Source organism: Lepidochelys olivacea, assembly GCF_965140295.1.
Source record: "Lepidochelys olivacea isolate rLepOli2 genome assembly, chromosome: 3".
NCBI lineage: Eukaryota > Metazoa > Chordata > Testudines > Cheloniidae > Lepidochelys > Lepidochelys olivacea.
The window spans coordinates 191,481,077-191,501,227 of NC_140413.1; the positions used below are offsets into that span (position 1 = coordinate 191,481,077).

Below are 20,151 nucleotides of genomic sequence, written 5' to 3' on the forward strand. Positions count from 1 at the left end.
AGCACAGGCTGTGCAGCAGTTTATGAAAACTTTGTACAGTAGGGGAATAGCCCATTCGTATCAGAATTGTGGGAGACACTGGGCAGCAGAAAGAGGGACTGAAAATGGCAAGAGGGGGAGAAGAGGAGGCCAGAATGGAGCAAAGGCTCAAGTCCTAGCTGACAGGTCAATATTGAGGAAAGTGGTAAAAGATTCAGTTGGATTCTTTGTATTTTTAAGTTGTTGGAATGAGGTACATTTTACTGAACTGCCCAATTGTAAAGTTAATGCGAAGTGAACAAAACGAATGGGAAAGAACTGAGATTTACACAGCTTAGAATGTATTTGAGAAGCATTTCTTATTCTGCAACTATTTCACAGTTCTCAAGTTGTCTTTGGTTAGAAATCTGAAGACTGAAGCAACGTATGTAAACAAATGAAAAGTCATCACAATCAGTTTAATGAAGTGCACAGAATAGCGATTGATCATGTCAATAAAAATAAAACAATTAATTTTACATCAAGTGTGCTTTATTTCCTCCACAGGTATTCTGTTAAATAAAGCACCATATATATACTGCCAGGCCACAGCTAAAGAGGATTCTTTACAGAATCAAATTTCTTGTGGTTGTTTAGTATACAAGTAAACTTAATTTTGATAATAAGAACCACAGCGATCTGAGGCAATCTGCCTCTATTATAAGGTACAAAACTGGCACAGAGGACACCATATTATACACAGTAAAAATGCCATAAGTTTAAATTACATCATACAGGGCAAGGAGGCCCTGTTCTCCCATACAGCCATATTAAATGAAAGCCACTACAGTGAACTCTTAATTACATAAAACATATCCATTATCTGATTGCCCTTTAAGAAAAGTACGGTAGATGCAAAAAATGTTTTAATCTGGAGTTCTGCCTGACCAAGAATTAAGCATATAAATCTATCTTGCCATTCAAGCAGAGAGCACTGGACAAACTGAAGCACAAAACAGAAATAAGCAAAACTTATACAAACAGCATTTTTTGGAAAAAAAAAAAAAGAAAAAAAAAGAAAAAAGAAAAAAAAGACTTAAAAGCAGACATGCTCCATCTAATGTCAAGAAGCAGCTTGGTTTCCTTTGCCAGATATCCTTGTGACCACATGAATTGTAGACTCAATGGTCCTACACAGGATGTCTAAAATGTCATGCTGCTGCATGTGACTAAAAAGTCCTCTGGAATGGCCGCAACTGATTGATAAACTATTTTCAGGGTCCTGGGATGGTAAGGCTTGACCGTCGCAGCCTCTTAGATCTGCTAGGTCAGATAGAACTGCTGAAATTGATGTGGTGGGGAACTCAGAGTCATCCTCAACTGCATTGGGATCCTTGGAGCTCTGCAGATCTTTAAATTCCTTGCACTCTTCAAATTTACCATTGCCTGACTGCTCTTCTGTGTGTTGTGACCTGGTAGTTAACATCATGTCTTCTGAAAAGGAAGATGGAACTTCCATTCTGTATTCTTTAACAGAACTATTTTCAGGGGAAGGAGGATCTTGCTCAGTGCCAGGATCAATGATAGAAGAGTCTCTTGTCTCATTATCTGAAGTGCTTGTTGGAGTCAATGCCTCCCTTGGTTCAGTTTTCATATCACTGATGCAGCTGTCTACAGTATGCTCCTCATCGCTGCTAACCCGTCTTCTTTTTACAGGAGTAGCTCCTTCATCATCTGTAAAACCAACATGCAGTTTGCAGTGAAGTACATTTATCAGATTTGTTTTATATTTACATTCAAGTCTTGAGGTCTTTTATTTTATGTTTTTCACTTTCATATACTCTTCTGTATGTAGGCAAACAGCGCTCACTAGAGATCTCCTCAGAGGCTCATCAGATTGGAGAGATTCATTAACTGTAACTGCCTGCTTAAAATTTCACTTCCTTAGATTCTTGTGTGTTGCATTAGGGGTTAGAATCAGCAAATCTGAAGCTCCAGTGTTAAGCGGGTAACATAATATCTTTACAGCAAGGACTGTCTTTTTGTTCTGTTTGTACATCACCTAGAGTCATGGGGTCCTGGTCCATGACTAGTGCTCCTAAGCTCTGCCACAATATAAATAATAAATAATGATGATAATAATAATTATATTGTTGTTTGTTTAAACAGATTTCATTAAATAACCTCTCTTTAATATGCTCAGATTTGAAAAAGGTTTTCCTCTCCACACTAAGTGTAATTGTTCTGGTCCAAGGAATTAACCCTGGTCCCACTGAGGTCAATGGTAAAACTCTTTTTGATTTCTATACAACCAGGATTTCACCCGTGTGTTTTGGATTGACAATGCATAATGTTATTATATGTACAGAATTATTAGTTCGGATGATACAGTACAGCAAATAAAACCAGGTCCCTTACCCGAGAAGCTTACAATCTAGTTTACACATTACAACAGGAAGAGATGTGTGTGAGAAGTATCACACAAAGAAACCGGTAAGTGAGATTTACATACTATAGCCTCATGAGGTTATTTATTGCATCACATACATACTGTGTCAGTTCCTGTTCGTTTATCTCATTTCGGTATGCAAATTTGTCAAAATTAGGATTGTGCTTTTTTCTCTTCTTTTTATGGCACAGGAGTGGAATCAGCACTAGAAAGCTAGTCCAAGGAAGTCGGTGTTAGAATATTTTAAAAGGGGAGGTAGGCTCCATAGTTAGCAGGTTATTTCAGGGATGACACAGGAGAAAGACACAAAGTATGGGGGACGGGAGCGGTTGGGGATGAAACAAGAGTAGTAGTATGAGGAGCTTTGAAAGTGTGGACAAAGGTTTTAATTTCATGCTGCAAATGTGAACCAGTGATGGGGATGATATAGTAAAAGCAGTGGGCAAGAAAAATGACTTTAGCAGAAGTATTTTGGATTATCCAGAGGGGTGGCAAGGCAGGAGTCAGGTAAACCAGAGAGGTGTTGGCTGCTGTAGTCTTATGATTGAGCTGGAGATATATGGAGGAAGAACTGGCAGGATACAGCAACAGTGTGGATATGCGAGGTAAAGGAGAGGGAGTGGGTGTGTGATTACACCAAGGTTATAAAAGGCAAACCTTTAGTTTTTCTTTCTTTGGCTTCTTGCTCTTGTAACGAGTTCCTCTGTTGTTGACAAGCCCTGCATTTGTTTAGCAGTTCTTGCAAAGTTGGAATCAAGGCCGAATTCAGCTGCTTAGGGGTGTGCACTGAAAGTAACAAAGCAAGTGCTCGAAGGTCCTAGAAACATCATAAACAAACACAATTACTAAAATACTTCAAACTTTAAATTTACATTAATCCTACACACACACTATTTGCAATTGAAATAGGTTGATTTGTGTAATAAGCAGAGACCTTACCAGATGTTCTGAACGCTTTTCTGCTTCCAACAGAATAGATTCCTAAACTTTGTTTACACTACCGAAATTTCCCAAAACTTTCCCACTAGTATTAGCAATATCCTTAATGTAGACAAAGACCTACTGTGAAAGAGTTGACAATATTAAGTTGTACACAACAGAATTAACCCCCTTGGTTAGGATTTCTTAATGCTTAATTCCAATGCGTTTTACACTAGTTCTGAACAACGAATAAAACATATTATGGTTGACAACCTGACCGTGGAAAACGCAGCAACAGTTTTGGAAATGCTGTGTTCTTTAGAAGTGGCAATGAATAGGAAGAATAAACAAAATGTAGAATTATTTGAGTGTTTCTGTCAACCCCCAGCTATTTCATACCACTGCTGGTATCTAAGCGCCAGGAGTAGAGGAGTTTGCACGTGCACTGATTTCCTGTGTGACCAGTGTGCTCTGCACGTTGAGAATGCTGAAAAGGTTGTTCCACTTTTAGTCTCCAGACCATTCATTAAGTATGGGCTCCTAAACCCAAAAGATCCTGTTGCTCGGGGTGGGGGTAGGGGTGGAGAGGGTTGTTAATTGTAAGATATCACAATATACATTGGCTTGTCTACATTATTCTGTTATGCAAACTTTAGCAAATTCCACTTGTTAAGTCACTAATACTGGGTCTAGACCACTATTAATTAAAGTATGTCACTGACCTCTTTTCGATGGTGATGACTTTTTGTATCAATGAAGAACAAGTAAAATGAAGAAAAATAAAAAGAGAAGGGAATAATCCCTTTTTTCTTGTAGAACCAATTTCAGTTAGAACAATGGAAACAGAACTTTTTATTGATTACTAAATATTCAATAGATGGGTGAATGTTTTCCGCATGGAAGTTATGTAACAAGAGAGGAATATTAAAAGATATGGGGGGGAAAGACCGAAGGTACAGAGTCTGAAAGTGATCTAAGATACCAACCGTTATCCAATGCATCTGTAACTAGGGTGAGAATGGCTGTGTAGGGGCAAAGGGAACTCCCTCGCCAACTCCTAGATTTTATCTACCAGTTCAGAAAGGATAAGAACTGAAGGGGCACCTGAATCACCATGTCTAGCTGATGATGGGCCATCGAGTACACAGAGGCCACCCAACCCTGCAAATGCTTGAAGTGCAGTCTGTAGCTGTACCACGTAGGTGTGCACCGCCATGCGTCCTAGAACTCTGAGGCAGTTCTGAACCGTGAGGCAGAAGGGCCAACGGCATGGAGGTGGGACGCAGTTCTGAGAAGGCCACTGACTCCTAAAATGCTGAGGTGGACAGACACCCCACTGGAGCTGTTGGGCAAGCTTACAACCGGACACAACAGATCTGACTTTTGAGTCCAATGAGGAGTCCATTTCCTCCACCCCTGGGGGAGATGATCTCATTAGTTTCAGGGAGTGGGGCTGAGAGTCTGGAAAAGGGGGAACCAATGAAATCATCGCTGGCTTGCCTCTAGATGTAATCCTACACAGAGGAAACGTGAGCATAGAAGTGACCAGTACCAAGTGATGCTCTGGGGCTTCAGTCGGGATCGCAGGAGCATGTGGTTCCAAAGTCGGTTCCTTGTGAGGCTCTTGAATCACGGGAGAAGCCGGTACCAACAAGCTGAATAACTCCCTGGCTGCCTCAAATGCCTCAGGTGTCAATAGCACCAAAAGGTGTTTTTGAGCCTGCAGGATTGAGAGGTGTGTTGATGCTTCGGGGACTGGTCTCAACAAACCCTTCCTGGGTTCCGAAATCAGCAATTCCTGCTGGCTCACAGACTGCTCCTGGGGACTTTTTAGGGAACTCCTATGAGTTCTTGTGAACACTTGGCAGCTTCTTATTGGAAGGTTCTGGTACTGAATCCCTAGGAGACTTACGCAATCTCTTCTTAAGCACCGGCAATACAGAACTGGCTGATGACTTCGTAAGAACAGGAGGAGCACTCCTGATAGACATGGACATGCTTGGTACCCACTCAGAGCAGGTGAGTTCTGATGGTGGATTGTGCAGAATCCATGAGCAGGTACTTGAGTCGGCAGCCTTCTCCTTTTTCGAATGATGTTTGTCTCTCACATGCACCTCTCTCAGACACTTAAGGAAGCTGGGAGGAGGGTCACGCACTGGCAGAGACGTTACATGAATGACAGGCCTTGAAGCCAGGAGAATGAGGGGGGGGTATCAATACCGGTACCCAACCAGGGACTGGTAACCCCAAACTAAAAAGACAGTTCTAGGTATAAGTTTACAATACTATTTACAGAATTACTATATAAGACTAAAACTAATATTATAGGGACTACATACACTGAGAGAGGAAAGATATGAAGAAACAAAGATTGCAGCTCCAACAACCACCGTCACTGACAATAGGAAGGAACTGAGAGGTTTTGAGGGCAGTGTGGCCCTTTATACCTGTGTGCAGTGGTAAGAGGTATCAGAGGGAGTTCATAGTGTACTGACAGGTACGGCTAAGGGAAAAATCTCTGACAAGAGTGCACAAGGCATGCACACACCTATAGTGGAATGGACATGTGGAATCACTTGAAGAAGAACTTGTTTTATTCTGAGAAAGTGGCCCAGGGAAAACAGCCCTGGAATTCTTGGAACAAGATTTGGAGAGTTTACCTTTTTTGGTTGACAAAATATGCAAAGAGAAATAAAAACAGAATGGGCACTTCCTAAACTTCTTTAATGTTTTCCTACATTTTTCAATCTTTGGGATGATCTAATGTCTGTTTCAGAGAAATAATCAGAGGTGTTGGATGGAGGGCAGAGAGAGGAAACTCTTTTTTCATATGATCACAGGGGGGACTCAGGAATGACTTTTATCAGTGCTTGACTCCATTCATAGGAAGGGGTCCCTGGGGCTGGAGTGACAGCAGCCCATCCATATGATGCACAGAAAGAGAACAAGGGGAAACAGAAAGTGAAAAAGTAGGTAGCAGAGAGCTAAAAAAGACAGATAGAAGAATTTTGAAGAGATCAGAATGGCATTCCAGAGCTATCTGCCTATTTCCTTAGCAGAGCAGAGATTTCTAGCAGGGAGTTTGTGAGCAGCCCCCTTATCCAGGGTTCAACCTGATGGACACCTCCTGCTGTCTCTGAACAGCTGGCAAAGGGGACCCTGCCTATGCATATAGTTTCAATCAGTATGCCCGCTCTCTAAGGCAAATGCTCACACTGGATACAATCTACTGAAGCTCTGCCATAGAAAGTAAACTTGTTTTTAAAAGGTTTTATTATTTTAATGGCTTTGAAAAGTCTTACCCCATTTAAGGTAGAGCTTGCTTTGGAAATTTCAACTCGCTGGCTGCCGAAATCGGATTCAAGGCTTTGATATTGATTTATTAGATTTGTAACCAGAGTATTGATTAAATTGGCACAGTTTGCTTCAGAAAACACCTGCCCCTGGACCTGTAAGAGAATGCATTTATTTCAAAGCTATGAAGACTTGAATTGTGCAAAGTAATACCCTAAACTAATGTGATGCATAATAACTGCATTTCCATTAAATATGAACACTTAAAATACCACATACCTTTAGAAGAAAGTGCGTCAAGAATGTGTACACAATATTGTTGTTAAGAAAAGTTCTTTCATCCATTAGAATACATTTAATGTATTCTGCAAAAACTGGATCTTCACACAGGAGCTTAATACAGTTCTTTGACATAGCAGACTAAAGAGGAAAGAAAAAAACTTTGCAATTTAATGCTGCAAAATTAGCACTGAAATTATGACACTTGTGAGAGCATTGTACATATTTATCTATTAAGGGCAACTGAAAGAATAGGCACCATCGGGAATAATGCCTGCAACATTAATTATCATAACTAACTAACTGGGTCTGCTAATCAATTCATTCATACTGAAAATGTTTGCCTGGCATTAAATTAAAATAAACTACTACTAAGGACAAAAAGAAATTAATCTGAGTTATCATCTCAAAGGTGTTCTTTGATTCACCTCATTTTATGTGAGGATGGAAGTTTGTCAGGAGTAGTGTGTATTTACTGAGATCCATCTCCCCTGGCCTGCAAAGCAACTACTGCCCCCTCTTCTGTGAGTGTAAAGGGTCCTCCGACAGTGGCACTGGTCGAGATCTGCTGCAAGAGGGGACAGGAGCCAGATCTCGGGAGGCCTCAGCCACGAATAATGATAGAAATTTAACTTCACAGTTTTTATGGTCACAAACTATAGTAAAGAGGGGTTACTCACCAGTAATTGTTGTTCTTGAAGAGCATGGCCTCCACATATTCACATTTGTGCGATATGGTGCCTCTGGCATCGAGCTGTGAAATATTACTATCGAGCACTGTCTGTTGGAGCCACTAGTTCCTCTATCTCCCCTCCCCCAGAGGATTGGAGTAGCCCCAATTACCCTTCAGTCTGTTTCCTAATTTAGGAATTCATTAGCTGAGATTCTGAAGAAGTGGTGAAAGTGGGCAGAAGGTGTGAGTATGCAGAGGCTACATTCCGGAAGAACAGTTACTTGTAAGTAACCCCCCAGTCTTCTTTGGGTAGCCTCTGCACAGTCCCGCTCATGGGAGATTAGCAAAGAGTACAACCCCTAGGAAATTCTAGGTGAACAAGGAGGGTGAGAACTACCAAAACTAGCATAAGCTCTATATGGCAGGTCAAGAGAATATGCTGGCCACCATTCTACTCTCTCATGGGACCTCTGTGAGGTCATGAGACACATATAGAGCTAAAAGCAACAGCTTGGAAATGCTGTGAAAAAGGCCAGCAACAGCTGCTGCTTTTGGGTTAATTGGATATCTTTTGATATATGCAGGTGACTGAAAATCTGACAAGTCTTAACAAGGGTGTAAAAGAGAACTGAGGAAACAGACAAGTTAGTGGTCTATTTGAGATGGAAATGGAGATGATTTAAGACTCCAAATGGGGATTGATGGCACTAAGCATGTCACACTTCTCATACGGATTCCTGTTTATAGAGAACTGGCCATTTGGTATGTATCTAACGAAGTCCAGGAAGTAGCTATGGATATGAGAAATTCCTCTTCTACACTTTATGGTACAGATGATAATCTGACAATAGAAGACCAGAGATCCAGAGAGCTTTGAGAAAGAAGACTCCAATTCCAATTGAAAAGAAATACATACGCTACAGGGAATAACCCTGGAATGAACACCACCTACTGTAATACTCACAGCACAATAAAGAAATCCAGATTCCTTAGTGCAGTCATGAAGCCAAAGCAGTAAGTAACCGTACTGGTCCATGGAGAAATCCTTCAATAAACTAGGGTATTACAAAGTGAGGGAGGCCCACTGTCCCAAGCATCTGAGGGAAGCTGAAATCACAAACGCTGCTATTCGAAATATGGTTCTGGAATGTTCAAAAATCTAGAAGTCAGGGTGTCAACTCTTGACAATTCAGGATGAGGTGGAGAGTCTTAATCCAACCTTACCACAAAGATCTAGTAATCTGGAAAGTGGTGCTAACATCAGACACAGGATACTTGAACCAAATTGCCAAGATTCTATTACAGTTATTGCAACATCTTGGCTGAGTCTCATCTGATCTGCAGACAGATCCCCTGAACCAATGGAACTAGAGGGAATATGTAGTGGAATTCCTGATTCCAGCTGAGAAATGGATTTTGCCAGTGACGCTGGCTTTTGTCTGACCCCGAAGTAGAACTGGAGATAAGGGGTGATGGGCTTGGTAATGAACAGGCCAGGTATTATATAAACTTTCCCTTTATATAATACCTGGCAGAGACCTAAGACAGACATTGGTATTTTTGGCAGATGAGTCTCTGGTCTTGATCAATGGGAGAAAGTTTTACAGGCTAGACAAACTGTTTTCAACTCCAGAACTCTAAGGTAGAAGCTTTAATTTCCAACAGTGACCATATTCTGTAAAAGGGTTGAGAACAAGATGACCATCTTACTCCATCTGGAAATACCCGTCGATAGTAAGGGAAGCAAGAAAGAAATCTCGTGATGAGCATGCGTTATCTTTACCTTCTGCATCTCGAATGGCCCAGGTGTAAGTAGCATCAATAAGGCATGCTTCCCTTTGTAATCAATCTTATGGAGGCCATACAAAGGCTTGGAGAAAAGGTATCATCAGTTATACTGATAAGGACCTATCTGTAGACCAAAGTCTAAAAACAGACATTTTTGCATGAATGATTTGACGTCTGAGACAGTAAGGACAGGATAGCAGCGTTCTCAATTTTTTTAATGCTGTTTTAAAAGCAAAGTATCTTGTGGATACTTGTGATTAACTGGAGTGATAGAACAGAGCTGGGTTTTGTTGCATGAAAAGGGTTGATATAATGCCAATGCCACCTTACAGATAGCAGTTTGCCTTACAGCGTTGCTGTACTGTTTCTTCTTTATTTTTTGGACTGAAGAAAGACTGTGCTAACTAACTGTTAATCTAACTAGAAAGAAAATAGCCCCAAAAGGCAAAATCAAAAGAGAAACTGTCAAGAAAAGCATTGAGGACACTGGGCGTGATTTGAGCTCACTGCACCTTCAGTGGTTAATAAAAGATACAGGCTGGGCCACTCCCTCTTTTATACCCCTGGCATCCTTTGCAAGGGAGGGGAAGGAGAAAGCAGCCCCAAAACATACTGCTCACTAGAAAAATTCTGCAGCTGAACGGAGAGGTGCCATATCCCCCAAGTGGGAATATGTAGCCATTGTGTCAGTAGTGTTACCGCTGTGTCAGCATTTCCACTATAAACTGCGTATTTTTGTGATTTAAAACTTGGTTATATACATCTCTTCAAGCCTGCAACTCGACAAGTAATCTAGGGTGATTTAATTTTTTTAAACTTTACTTGAAAAAAGTTTGTAGTTGTTTTCACATAAGCGCAGGAGTGCTGATGGGTCTCCTGGACAAATTCTAACTTAAGTTAAGTATATTCTAATTACCTAGATTCCTCCTGCACTTTCAACTGGGTATGGTATTCTTCACTCTCTATCCTAAACTGTTGGGTGAAATGGTTGTACGCTATTAAAAAATTCTAATCTAGATCTACAGATTAGATTTATTGATCTTGATATTTATTGATAAATATATATATATTGCACTCTTCATTGTGATATTTGGGTACACTATGGCTCTGAAGTGGCTGGATTTCAATGGTGGGCAAAGCAATCTCTATCGACAAGCACAAGCTCAGAACCTACTCATATTTATGCGTGTGTGTAAAGTTATTAACATACAAAAGTGTTTGCAGGATCAGGGCTATACATGATCTGCATATCAGTTAGTTTTTTTTTGTTTGTTTTTTTAAAAGATCCTTCAGGATGAAAGTCACAATATAAACACAAGGTGTTACTAATTGTTAATTTAAAAAATGTTAAAGTTGTGAACAAAGTAATACCACCCAATAAATTTAAAGTGTACTGAAATTAATTAGTAATTAGTCTTATGAATTGCTCTTTAAAAAGTAACTAGCTTTAAAGAATTTACAGCTGTCACATCTTCTAAATATTCTTGTTCAGTTAGTTCTCAAACTCATTTAAATTTTACCTGAGTCTGGCATAGCTCAGTCCAAAGTTTGGGAAACAATGCAAGATGAAGCGGTAAACCTTCATAAGCAACTAGGACACCTGAAATTTTAAGAGAAAACAAAACTGATAACATAAAGAACTACCTAAAACTGATCTTTGTCGGATATATTTATTTTTTGACCTGAATAGTTTTGAAGCACCATAAAAATTCAGAGGACTATATCCTAAGCCAATTACATATGACCACAAATGTCTAGCATCTAGAATGGTTTTTATAGTACAGTTAGTCTACAGAACAGGACTTCCTTCTACATTTTTACCAGCTGAATCAAAAATGTAGCATCTTATCTCAATATTGTTTTCTTTTAATTCTTTAGCTGGAACAATTTATCAGTTTTCATATTTTTTGAGAAACAAAACAGCATGAGCACAACAAACAGATTTGAAATTTCTTAAGCTTCATCTTCACCTCAAGCCACAACTTTACCTACATACACTTAATGAAACATTGGCTAGGTGACAGACTGACCAATAGCAAAGGATACACATTCTTGATAAACACTTCAGCAAAAAAATCCCACACTAAATAGTAATGTTGCTGTGTGGTTCATGGCTTGAACAAAGAATGAGTGGGTGACTCAATGGCTTAATGAATTCTTACCTGTAAAAGCCAATCCACACTACCTCCATAATTTGGTAACTAGTCAGAAAGATAGCTCTTACCCAGTTACAAAGAAACTTTCCTCACAACATAACCATGTTTGCATATCTACACCTACCATGCTGCCTAACTATATTGTATTCTGGGAAAATCTGGGTAGCTATTCCAGAAGATGAATACACAGAGGATGTCCTACACAGAGAGAGCTGGGATGAAGAAGGACTGCTGAACTAGCTAGACAGTCACTAAAAAAATTAGTGTGCTGGAATTGTTATAGAAAGGCTATTCTATGCCTCTGCCAGCGGTGAAACACAGCTGCCATGTGTGGAGGTAAAAACCATTTCCACTAGCTGAGTACAAACTCAACTAAAAGTTGTAGTGTGATCAGGCCCTAACTCACTAACTAGAATCAGGCCCAGGTATATATAGTGACAGAGTTGGTGCCCTCTGATGGCTTTTTGGTTGCTTATGTAAAATGAATTGGTGGTCTCAATTCAGCTATTACTGCACAGATGAGGTGTCCACATCCCAGAAACCACTGTCAGAGCTGGCACTAATTGGCACACTTGTTAGCAGTCTCAGCAAGGCTGAGGATTAATGTCTAGATTTTTAAAGATATTTAGGTATTGCTGTGCTCAGCTTTCCAAAACATAACTGATTCATGAGCCTAAATCTAACTTTCAAAAGGGATTTAAGCATTTTGGAGCCTAAACCCCATTGACTATCAATATACTAAATTAAATTTTTAAAAGTAAGTACACAGTTGTCTCATAATTGCCACTACAAAACACCTCAATGGCTAAGGAAGTCTGTTTAACTGCCATACTTACTCATCTTAACTAAAGTTTCGGTAAACTTTTCACAGTTGATTGCAACTCGACATAATAGATGGATGAACTGATGGTACGAAAAGAAGTAGTCTAGAAGCATACGATCATAAACATCATCTTTACCCTGAAGATTTAAGACGACAATTTATAAATAGATTATGCTTAAATTAAGCAACTGGGCAACTACATGACATACCTAAAAATTTAGTTAATAAGCTTATTCAGAGCCATAAATTTTCAATGCATTTAATAATATACTACTGTAAAACTGGATGAGAATTTCCGAGACTAACTCAAAATAGATGTGATGTGAATAAAATTAGATGTTAATTTGCAGATCAGTGTACATACATTTAAATGCATAAAATACTATTTTTCAGTTTTTAAAGGGCATATCAATAATCAGATTAATATCTTTTTGCAACACCCAAAATGTACTTTAAAGTCAGTTTTATAGATAGGGCCCTAACAAATTCACTGCCATGAAAAACATGTCACAGACAGTGAAGTCTGGTCTTTTGTGTGCTCTTACCCTATATTATCCGATTTCATGGGGTCGACCAGAGCTTCTCAAATTGCGATTCTGACCCAAAAGGGAGTTGCACAGGGGTTACAAGGTTATTTTAGGTGGGGCGAGGCCGGCCCACAACATTCTGGTACCTGAGGCGGGGAGCTCAAATGACACCCCCATGCTCCCTCGCTTGGGCCAAAATTTTGAAAGGTCTCAATTCTGCCTTCTTCCTGTTCTACTCCTCTCATGGTACTGCTCTGCTACCTACCCCAATAAAGGAGAACTAACAACTTAAAATGCCTTGTTCAAAAATTTTAAGTAACACTTAACTGTCAAACGCCTGAACAGCAAATGTAACTTTTCTTGTCTGCATAGTAAACACTGGCATTTTTATCCGTTTGAATAATCAAAGTGGTGCTTTCCACGCCTTCTTGGTTGCAAAGATTTGAACTGCTTCCTGAAGGTCCACAGTTTGGGCCAGCTCATGCTCTATTGAGAATGTTGCAAGTCCGACCAGCCTCTCCTGTGTCATTGTGGAGCATAGATGTGTTTTTATTTAACTTCAGCTTGGAGAAGCTGCGTTCTCCACTGGCAACGGTTACAGGAAGTGTTAGAAGTATGCGCAGAGCAACAAAAGCATTTGGAAAGAGGATGGTCATCTTATTTGTGCACATGTATTCCAGAACAGCCTTTGGAGTTGATCCTGCTGAAAGGTATCTTGAACAGGCTTTCAGTTCATCACCTAAATCACTTGCATCAATATTGTACATGTCATCACTGTCTCTAGTGCCCTGCATTGCTGGTGTAGGCCTTCTTCAGGTATAGTGAGGAGTTTTGGAATATCATACAACATCCCAAATATATTGCTGTGTTCCTTGAGCTGCATGAAACGTTCTTCAACTGACTGTATTGCACAGTCTAGCACCTGGTTAAAGAATTCAACTTTGAATTGTTGTTTGGGGTCTCTTGTGGGATTATCCCGTGCCTTGTAATCAAAATATCTTCTTCTTCAGTGACTCTTGTATTCTTGAATGGGTGGGAAAATAGTTTCAGCGTGCAGTGCCTCTGCCAACTTCTGTGCACTCTTCAGAACGTTTTGAAATCCCTCATCTGACTGGTGACACTGTAGGTGTGACTTTGCTTCGTCCAGTTGTTCCATTGCTCCAGATATATCAAGGTCAACACCCTGGAGTCTCTTGCTTACAACACTTATTTCAAACAGTATGTCATGCCACAACACTAAGCCACACAGAAATTTGAAGTTATGTATGTTTCTGGTGATTCCATTTCCCTCTGCCACTGTTCTCCCACAAACAGTTCCTGTCATAGCATTATCCTCCATAATGGCAGCTATCTTCCCAATTTGGAGTTTGATAGGCTTTATCGCCTCCACTCGACTTTCCCATCCTGTGGCACTCAATGGTTTCAGTGTCAGAGAGGATGTTCCAGATGTTGCTTCAAAATTTGCCGTTGATGAGTTGATGCAGAGAAAAATACATAGATGCTTTGAATTACATTAAAAAATTCAGCAGCCTCACTAGAAGCTGATGCTGCATCACTAACCACCAAGTTCAATGAATGAGAACTGCATGGGACAAAAAAAGCTCAAGGGTTTAACTCTCGGATCAGTGTCTGCACTCCGCTGTTCTTTCCTCTCATGTTGGCACCATTATCGTAGCCCTGATCTCTCATGTCAGCTATTGCAATTCCCGTATCTTCCAGCTTTTTAAAAAGCACATTTGTCATACCAGCTCCTGTAGTATCATCAACATCAATAAATTCTAAAAAATGCTCTCTGACAGTCCCCATTGCAGGGACATTGTCACTAGGTTCTGTTGTTGTTACAAAACGCACCATTAAAGTCATCTGTTCCGTACGGCTGATGTCAGGTGTGCAGTCCAGAATAATAGAGTAATATCTTGCTGACTTCAGATCTGCCACAATCTTCTGTTTGACTTTTGTTGCCAGTAACTATGATCTCATTTTGAATTGTTTTTCCAAGGTAGTGGTGTGTGTACATTTCTTGGGTGGTGACTTTTCTTAGATGCTCCTGGAGTACAGCATCAAACTCAGACATCAGCTCCACAATTCTAAGGAAGTTTCCATTGCTACATTTTGGGTAGCAAGCATTCTCACAATGGCATCTGCTCATCACTCACATCCTCACTGGGGCCGGAAGGCTCACCGTGAACATTTGTGTCTATGTATCTCAGGAGAGCTCCTTCCTGCTTAGATAGAAATGCTTCCTTTGATGTCTTTCTTTTTCTGAATGCTGCCCCAGAGGGGCGTTTTCTTCTTTCATTCATGACTGCTGTTCTGTGCCAGCTATAGTGGCTCTCAACACTCAATTGAAGGGGACAAATAAGCAGGCTGGTACCAGGGCCTGCGTGAGGGAAGATATCAGCGTCTTAAGGGCCTAACTGGCTCCTACTACCTCAGTTGACTGCCTGTTCTCCTCAAGTGGGTTCAGGGAAGCAGCAGGAAACAGGAAGCTCCCTGAGAAGCTGGTGCTAATCAGTCCAGGCTCCTGGGGGTGCTAGAGAGATACATAAGAGGCTCCTCCTCCTCTCTCTCCCTGCAGCTCCTGCTGCATTCTGCTATTCCCTCTCACCTTTTCTCCTGCCTGCCTGTTATGTCTCTTGTGCCCTCCTTCCTCTAGCACAGCACTTCACCATTTCTGTGCATCTAGAGGAGAGAGAATACATATGCACCAGCAGCAGACACAATTTTCTACACTCTGGGTCCTAGTGGTGCCCCCCCCCACAGTCTGGCACCTGAGGCAGCTGCCTCAGTTCACCTCATGGTAAGGCCAGCCCTGAGGCGGGGGTCATGATATTGCCAACCTTACTTCTGCGCTGACTTCAGAGCTGGGCAGCCAGACAGAGGCAGCAGGCAGCAGCACAGAAGTAAGGGTGGCAATACCATACCAGGCCATCTTTACTTCTGTGCTGCTGCTGGGGGCAGCTCTGCCTTCAGAGCTGGGCTCCTGGCCAAGAGACGCTGCTCTCCAACTGCTCAGCTTTAAAAGACAGTGCTGCTTCCAGCAGCAGTGCAGAAGTAAGGGTAGTGGTACCGCAACCCCCGCTACAATAACCTTGCAACCCCCCTCCCCCCCGCCCCCACACACAACTCCTTTTTGGGTCAGAAGCCCTACAATTACAATACTGTGAAATTTCAGATTTAAATAGCTGAAATAATGAAATTTATTATTTTTAAAATCCTATGACCATGAAATTGACCAAAATGAACCGTGAATTTGGTAGGGCCCTATTTCTAGATAAACTTCCAGAAAACACGGTTACTCATCTTCTCGTAACTATTGTTCTTTGAGATGTATTGCTCATATCCATTCCAATTAGGTGTGTGCACACCGCATGCACAGCAGTTGTAAAGTTTTCCCCTAGCAGCACCCATTGGGTCGGCTGTGGAGCCCCCTGGAGTACCACCTCCATGGCGCTCAATTTGTGACCCTGCCGACCCAGCGCCCCCTCAGTTCCTTCTTGCTGGTTATTCCGACAGAGGGGAAGATGGGCGGGTTTGGAATGGGTATGAGCAACACCACTTGCAGAACAACAGTTATGAGAAGGTGAGTAACCATTTTTTCTTCTTCGAGTGATTGCTCATATCGATTCCAATTAGGTGATTCCCAAGCCTTACCTAGGCAGTGGGGTTGGAGTTATGGAATCGCTGACTGGGGCACCGCTCCGCCAAAAATTGCATCATCTCTGGCATGTTGAATGATGGCATAATGAGAGATGAACGTATGCATACAGGACCAAGTTGCTGCCCTGCAGATTTCTTGTATCAGGACCTGGGCCAGGAACACTGCCAATGAGGCCTGTGCTGTAAGTGCCAGGGCTCATACCTTGGACACCTCATACTACGTGCTGATGCAGGACATGAGCCAGGAAGATATTCTTTGAGATGAGACCAGGAGACCTTTCATCTGGTCTGCCACCACTATGGGCAACTGGTTTGACTTCCTGAATGGCTTAATACATTCAATGTAGAAAGCTAGCGCCGGCCATACATCCAGGGAGTGCAGCCTCTGCTCATGGCCACTGGCATGAGGCTTAGGATAAAAAACAGGCAGGAAACATTGGGCACTTTCTGTTGCTCTGGGTGGCGAACAGATTGACCTGGGGAAACCCGCACCTTTGGAAGATGTAGTGTATGACATCCGGCCTGATGGACCACTCCTGATTGTGGAAGGACCTGCTGAGGTGGTCTGCCAATGCACTCTGAACTCCTGGTAGAGAGGATGCTTCCAGGTGAATGGAATGGGCTATGTAGAACTCCCATAGCCGGAGGGCTTACTGACACAGGGGAGAGGCAGGGGCTCCACCCTGCTTGTTGATGTAAAACATGGCAGTGGTGTTGTCCATCATAACTGCCACGCACTGCCTTGTAGTCGGGCTTGAAAGGTTTGGCATGCTAGCCGCACTGCCCTCAGCTCCTTGATATTGATACGGAGAGACAGCTCATCCTGCGACCATTGGCCCTGTGTTTGGAGGTCTCCTAAATGCGCGCCCCATCCCAGAGCTGACCCATCCGTTACCAGGGACAAGGAGGGTTGAAGGTTGTTGAAGGGGACTCCTTCGCACACTGTCGGAGGGTCGAGTCACCACTGGAGGGACTTGAGTACTTGCTCCAGCACCATGACCAGAGTTCAGGCTGTCACGCCCCGGGAGATAAGTCGAAGCGAGCCATGCCTGGAGTGGCCTGAGCCTCAGTGTGGAATCCCGGACCACGTAAGTGCAGGCTGCCATGTGGCCAAGGAGACTCAGGCATCCCCTTGCTGTAGTGGTCGGGTACTGCCTGAGGCCTTGAATGATCATAGAATCATAGAATATCAGGGTTGGAAGGGACCTCAGGAGGTCATCTAGTCCAACCCCCTGCTCAAAGCAGGACCAATCCCCAACTAAATCATCCCAGCCAGGCTTTGTCAAGCCTGACCTTAAAAACTTCTAAGGAGATTCCACCACCTGCCTAGGTAACGCATTCCAGTGTTTCACCACCCTCCTAGTGAACAAGTTTTTCCTAATATCCAACCTAAACTTCCCCCACTGCAATTTGAGACCATTACTCCTTGTTCTGTCATCTGCTACCACTGAGAACAGTCTAGAGCCATCCTCTTTGGAACCCCCTTTCAGGTAGCTGAAAGCAGCTATCAAATCCCCCCATATTCTTCTTTTCCGTAGACTAAACAATCCCAGTTCCCTCAGCCTCTCCTCATAAGTCATGTGTTCCAGCCCCCTAATCATTTTTGTTGGCCTCCGATGGACGTTTTCCAATTTTTTGCACATCCTTCTTGTAGTGTGGGGCCCAAAACTGGACACAGTACTCCAGATGAGGCCTCACCAATGTCGAATAGAGGGGAACGATCACGTCCCTCGATCTGCTGGCAATGCCCCCACTTATACAGCCCGAAATGCCATTGGCCTTCTTGGCAACAAGGGCACACTGTTGACTCATATCCAGCTCCTCGTCCACTGTCATCCCTAGGTCCTTTTCTGCAGAACTGCTGCCAAGCCATTCAGTCCCTAGTCTGCAGCAGTGCATGGGACTCTTCCGTCCTAAGTACAGGACTCTGCACTTGTCCTTGTTGAACCTCATCAGATTTCTTTTGGCCCAATCCTCCAATTTGTCTAGGTCCTCCAATTTGTCTATCCTATCCCTACCCTTCAGCGTATCTACCTCTCCTCCCAGTTTAGTGTCATCTGCAAACTTGCTGAGGGTGCAATCCACACCATCCTCCAGATCATTTATGAAGATATTGAACAAAACCGGCCCCAGGACCGACCCTTGGGGCACTCCGCTTGATACCGGCTGCCAACTAGACATGGAGCCATTGATCACTACCCGTTGAGCCCGACAAGCTAGCCAGCTTTCTATCCACCTTATAGTCCATTCATCCAGCCCATACTTCTTTAACTTGCTGGCAAGAATACTGTGGGAGACAGTGTCAAAAGCTTTGCAAAAGTCAAGGAACAACACGTCAACTGCTTTCCCTTCATCCACAGAACCAGTTATCTTGTCATAGAAGGCAATTAGATTAGTCAGGCATGATTTGCCCTTGGTGAATCCATGCTGACTGTTCCTGATCACTTTCCTCTCCTCTAAGTGCTTCAGAATTGATTCCTTGAGGACTTGCTCCATGATTTTTCCAGGGACTGAGGTGAAGCTGACTGGCCTGTAGTTCCCAGGATCCTCCTCCTTCCCTTTTTTAAAGATGGGCACTACATTAGCCTTTTTCCAGTCATCCGGGACTTCCCCCGATCGCCATGAGTTTTCAGAGATAATGGCCAATGGCTCTGCAATCACATCCGCCAACTCCTTTAGCACTCTCGGATGCAACACATCCGGCCCCATGGACTTGTGCATGTCCAGCTTTTCTAAATAGTCCCGAACCACATCTTTCTCCACAGAGGGCTGGTCACCTCCTCCCCATGCTGTGCTGTGTCTGGAGTGCATGGCATCCCCTCCTCTTCCACTTAGGGAGTCCAAAGGTACTGGACTCAACTGTCCCCTTTGCGGAGCAGAAGTCGACGGTGCTGGTTCCAAAGGTCACGGTACTGGGTGCTCCTCCCTGGGACGCGCCCCAGTGGCCGACTCCAAGGGAGTGGGTCTTGAAGGCAGAGATCCACTCCTACCCTCCTTCTGGTGCTGCTCCTGCAGCGCAAGGGAATGGGATCAGTGCCGGACGGTGCCTGTCGGCTTTGGCAGCAGTGCCGCAGGTCCCTATGTCCCAAGACCTTCCATGGTGCCACATCTACCACAGATGCCAGAATGCTCTGCACCGATTAACTTGGTGCTGTGTCTTGCTGCGCCAAGGTGAACTGCCGTCCGAGAGCTGCCTCTATAAGGAGATGCTTTAAATGGCAGTCCCGCTCCATTTTTATTCTAGGGCGAAACCCTTTACAAATCCTACACCTATCGGCCTGGTGCGTCTCCCCCAGACACGTTAGACAAGCGTCGTCGGGGTTGCCCGTTGGCATGGGCTTACTGCAGGATTTGAACCCTTGGAACCAAGGCATGCCCCGTGTCCCCACGGGGAGATAGGCAGTCGGGGTGGAGAGGAAACCCCCACACCCAATGTCTAAAATTACTAACACTAACTAACTACAAATAAAACTAACATGAACTGAAAGCTAGGAGAATGAGAGGAGAACTTGCTAAGCAAGTCGCCACAGTTCCAATGACCGTCACTGGTGGTAAGAAGGAACTGAGGAGGCACTGGGTCGGTGGGGTCATATATTGAGCACCATGGAGGCGCCACTCCAGGG

General features: G+C 43.0%; 1 protein-coding gene across 1 annotated transcript in view; it reads right to left on the minus strand.

The window, feature by feature from the left end:
* Nucleotides 1-404: 404 nt before the first annotated feature.
* Nucleotides 405-20,151, minus strand: part of USP34 (ubiquitin specific peptidase 34) — a 265,626-nt gene continuing 245,879 nt past the window's right edge. The window contains exons 75-80 of the mRNA XM_084622930.1: nt 12,355-12,478; nt 10,883-10,962; nt 6,902-7,042; nt 6,631-6,777; nt 3,065-3,224; nt 405-1,692 (exon numbers count right to left, since the gene is read on the minus strand). Coding sequence (XP_084479056.1) covers nt 1,082-1,692; nt 3,065-3,224; nt 6,631-6,777; nt 6,902-7,042; nt 10,883-10,962; nt 12,355-12,478 — 1,263 coding nt within the window. The 3' untranslated portion in view covers nt 405-1,081. The remainder of the gene's footprint in view (nt 1,693-3,064; nt 3,225-6,630; nt 6,778-6,901; nt 7,043-10,882; nt 10,963-12,354; nt 12,479-20,151) is intronic.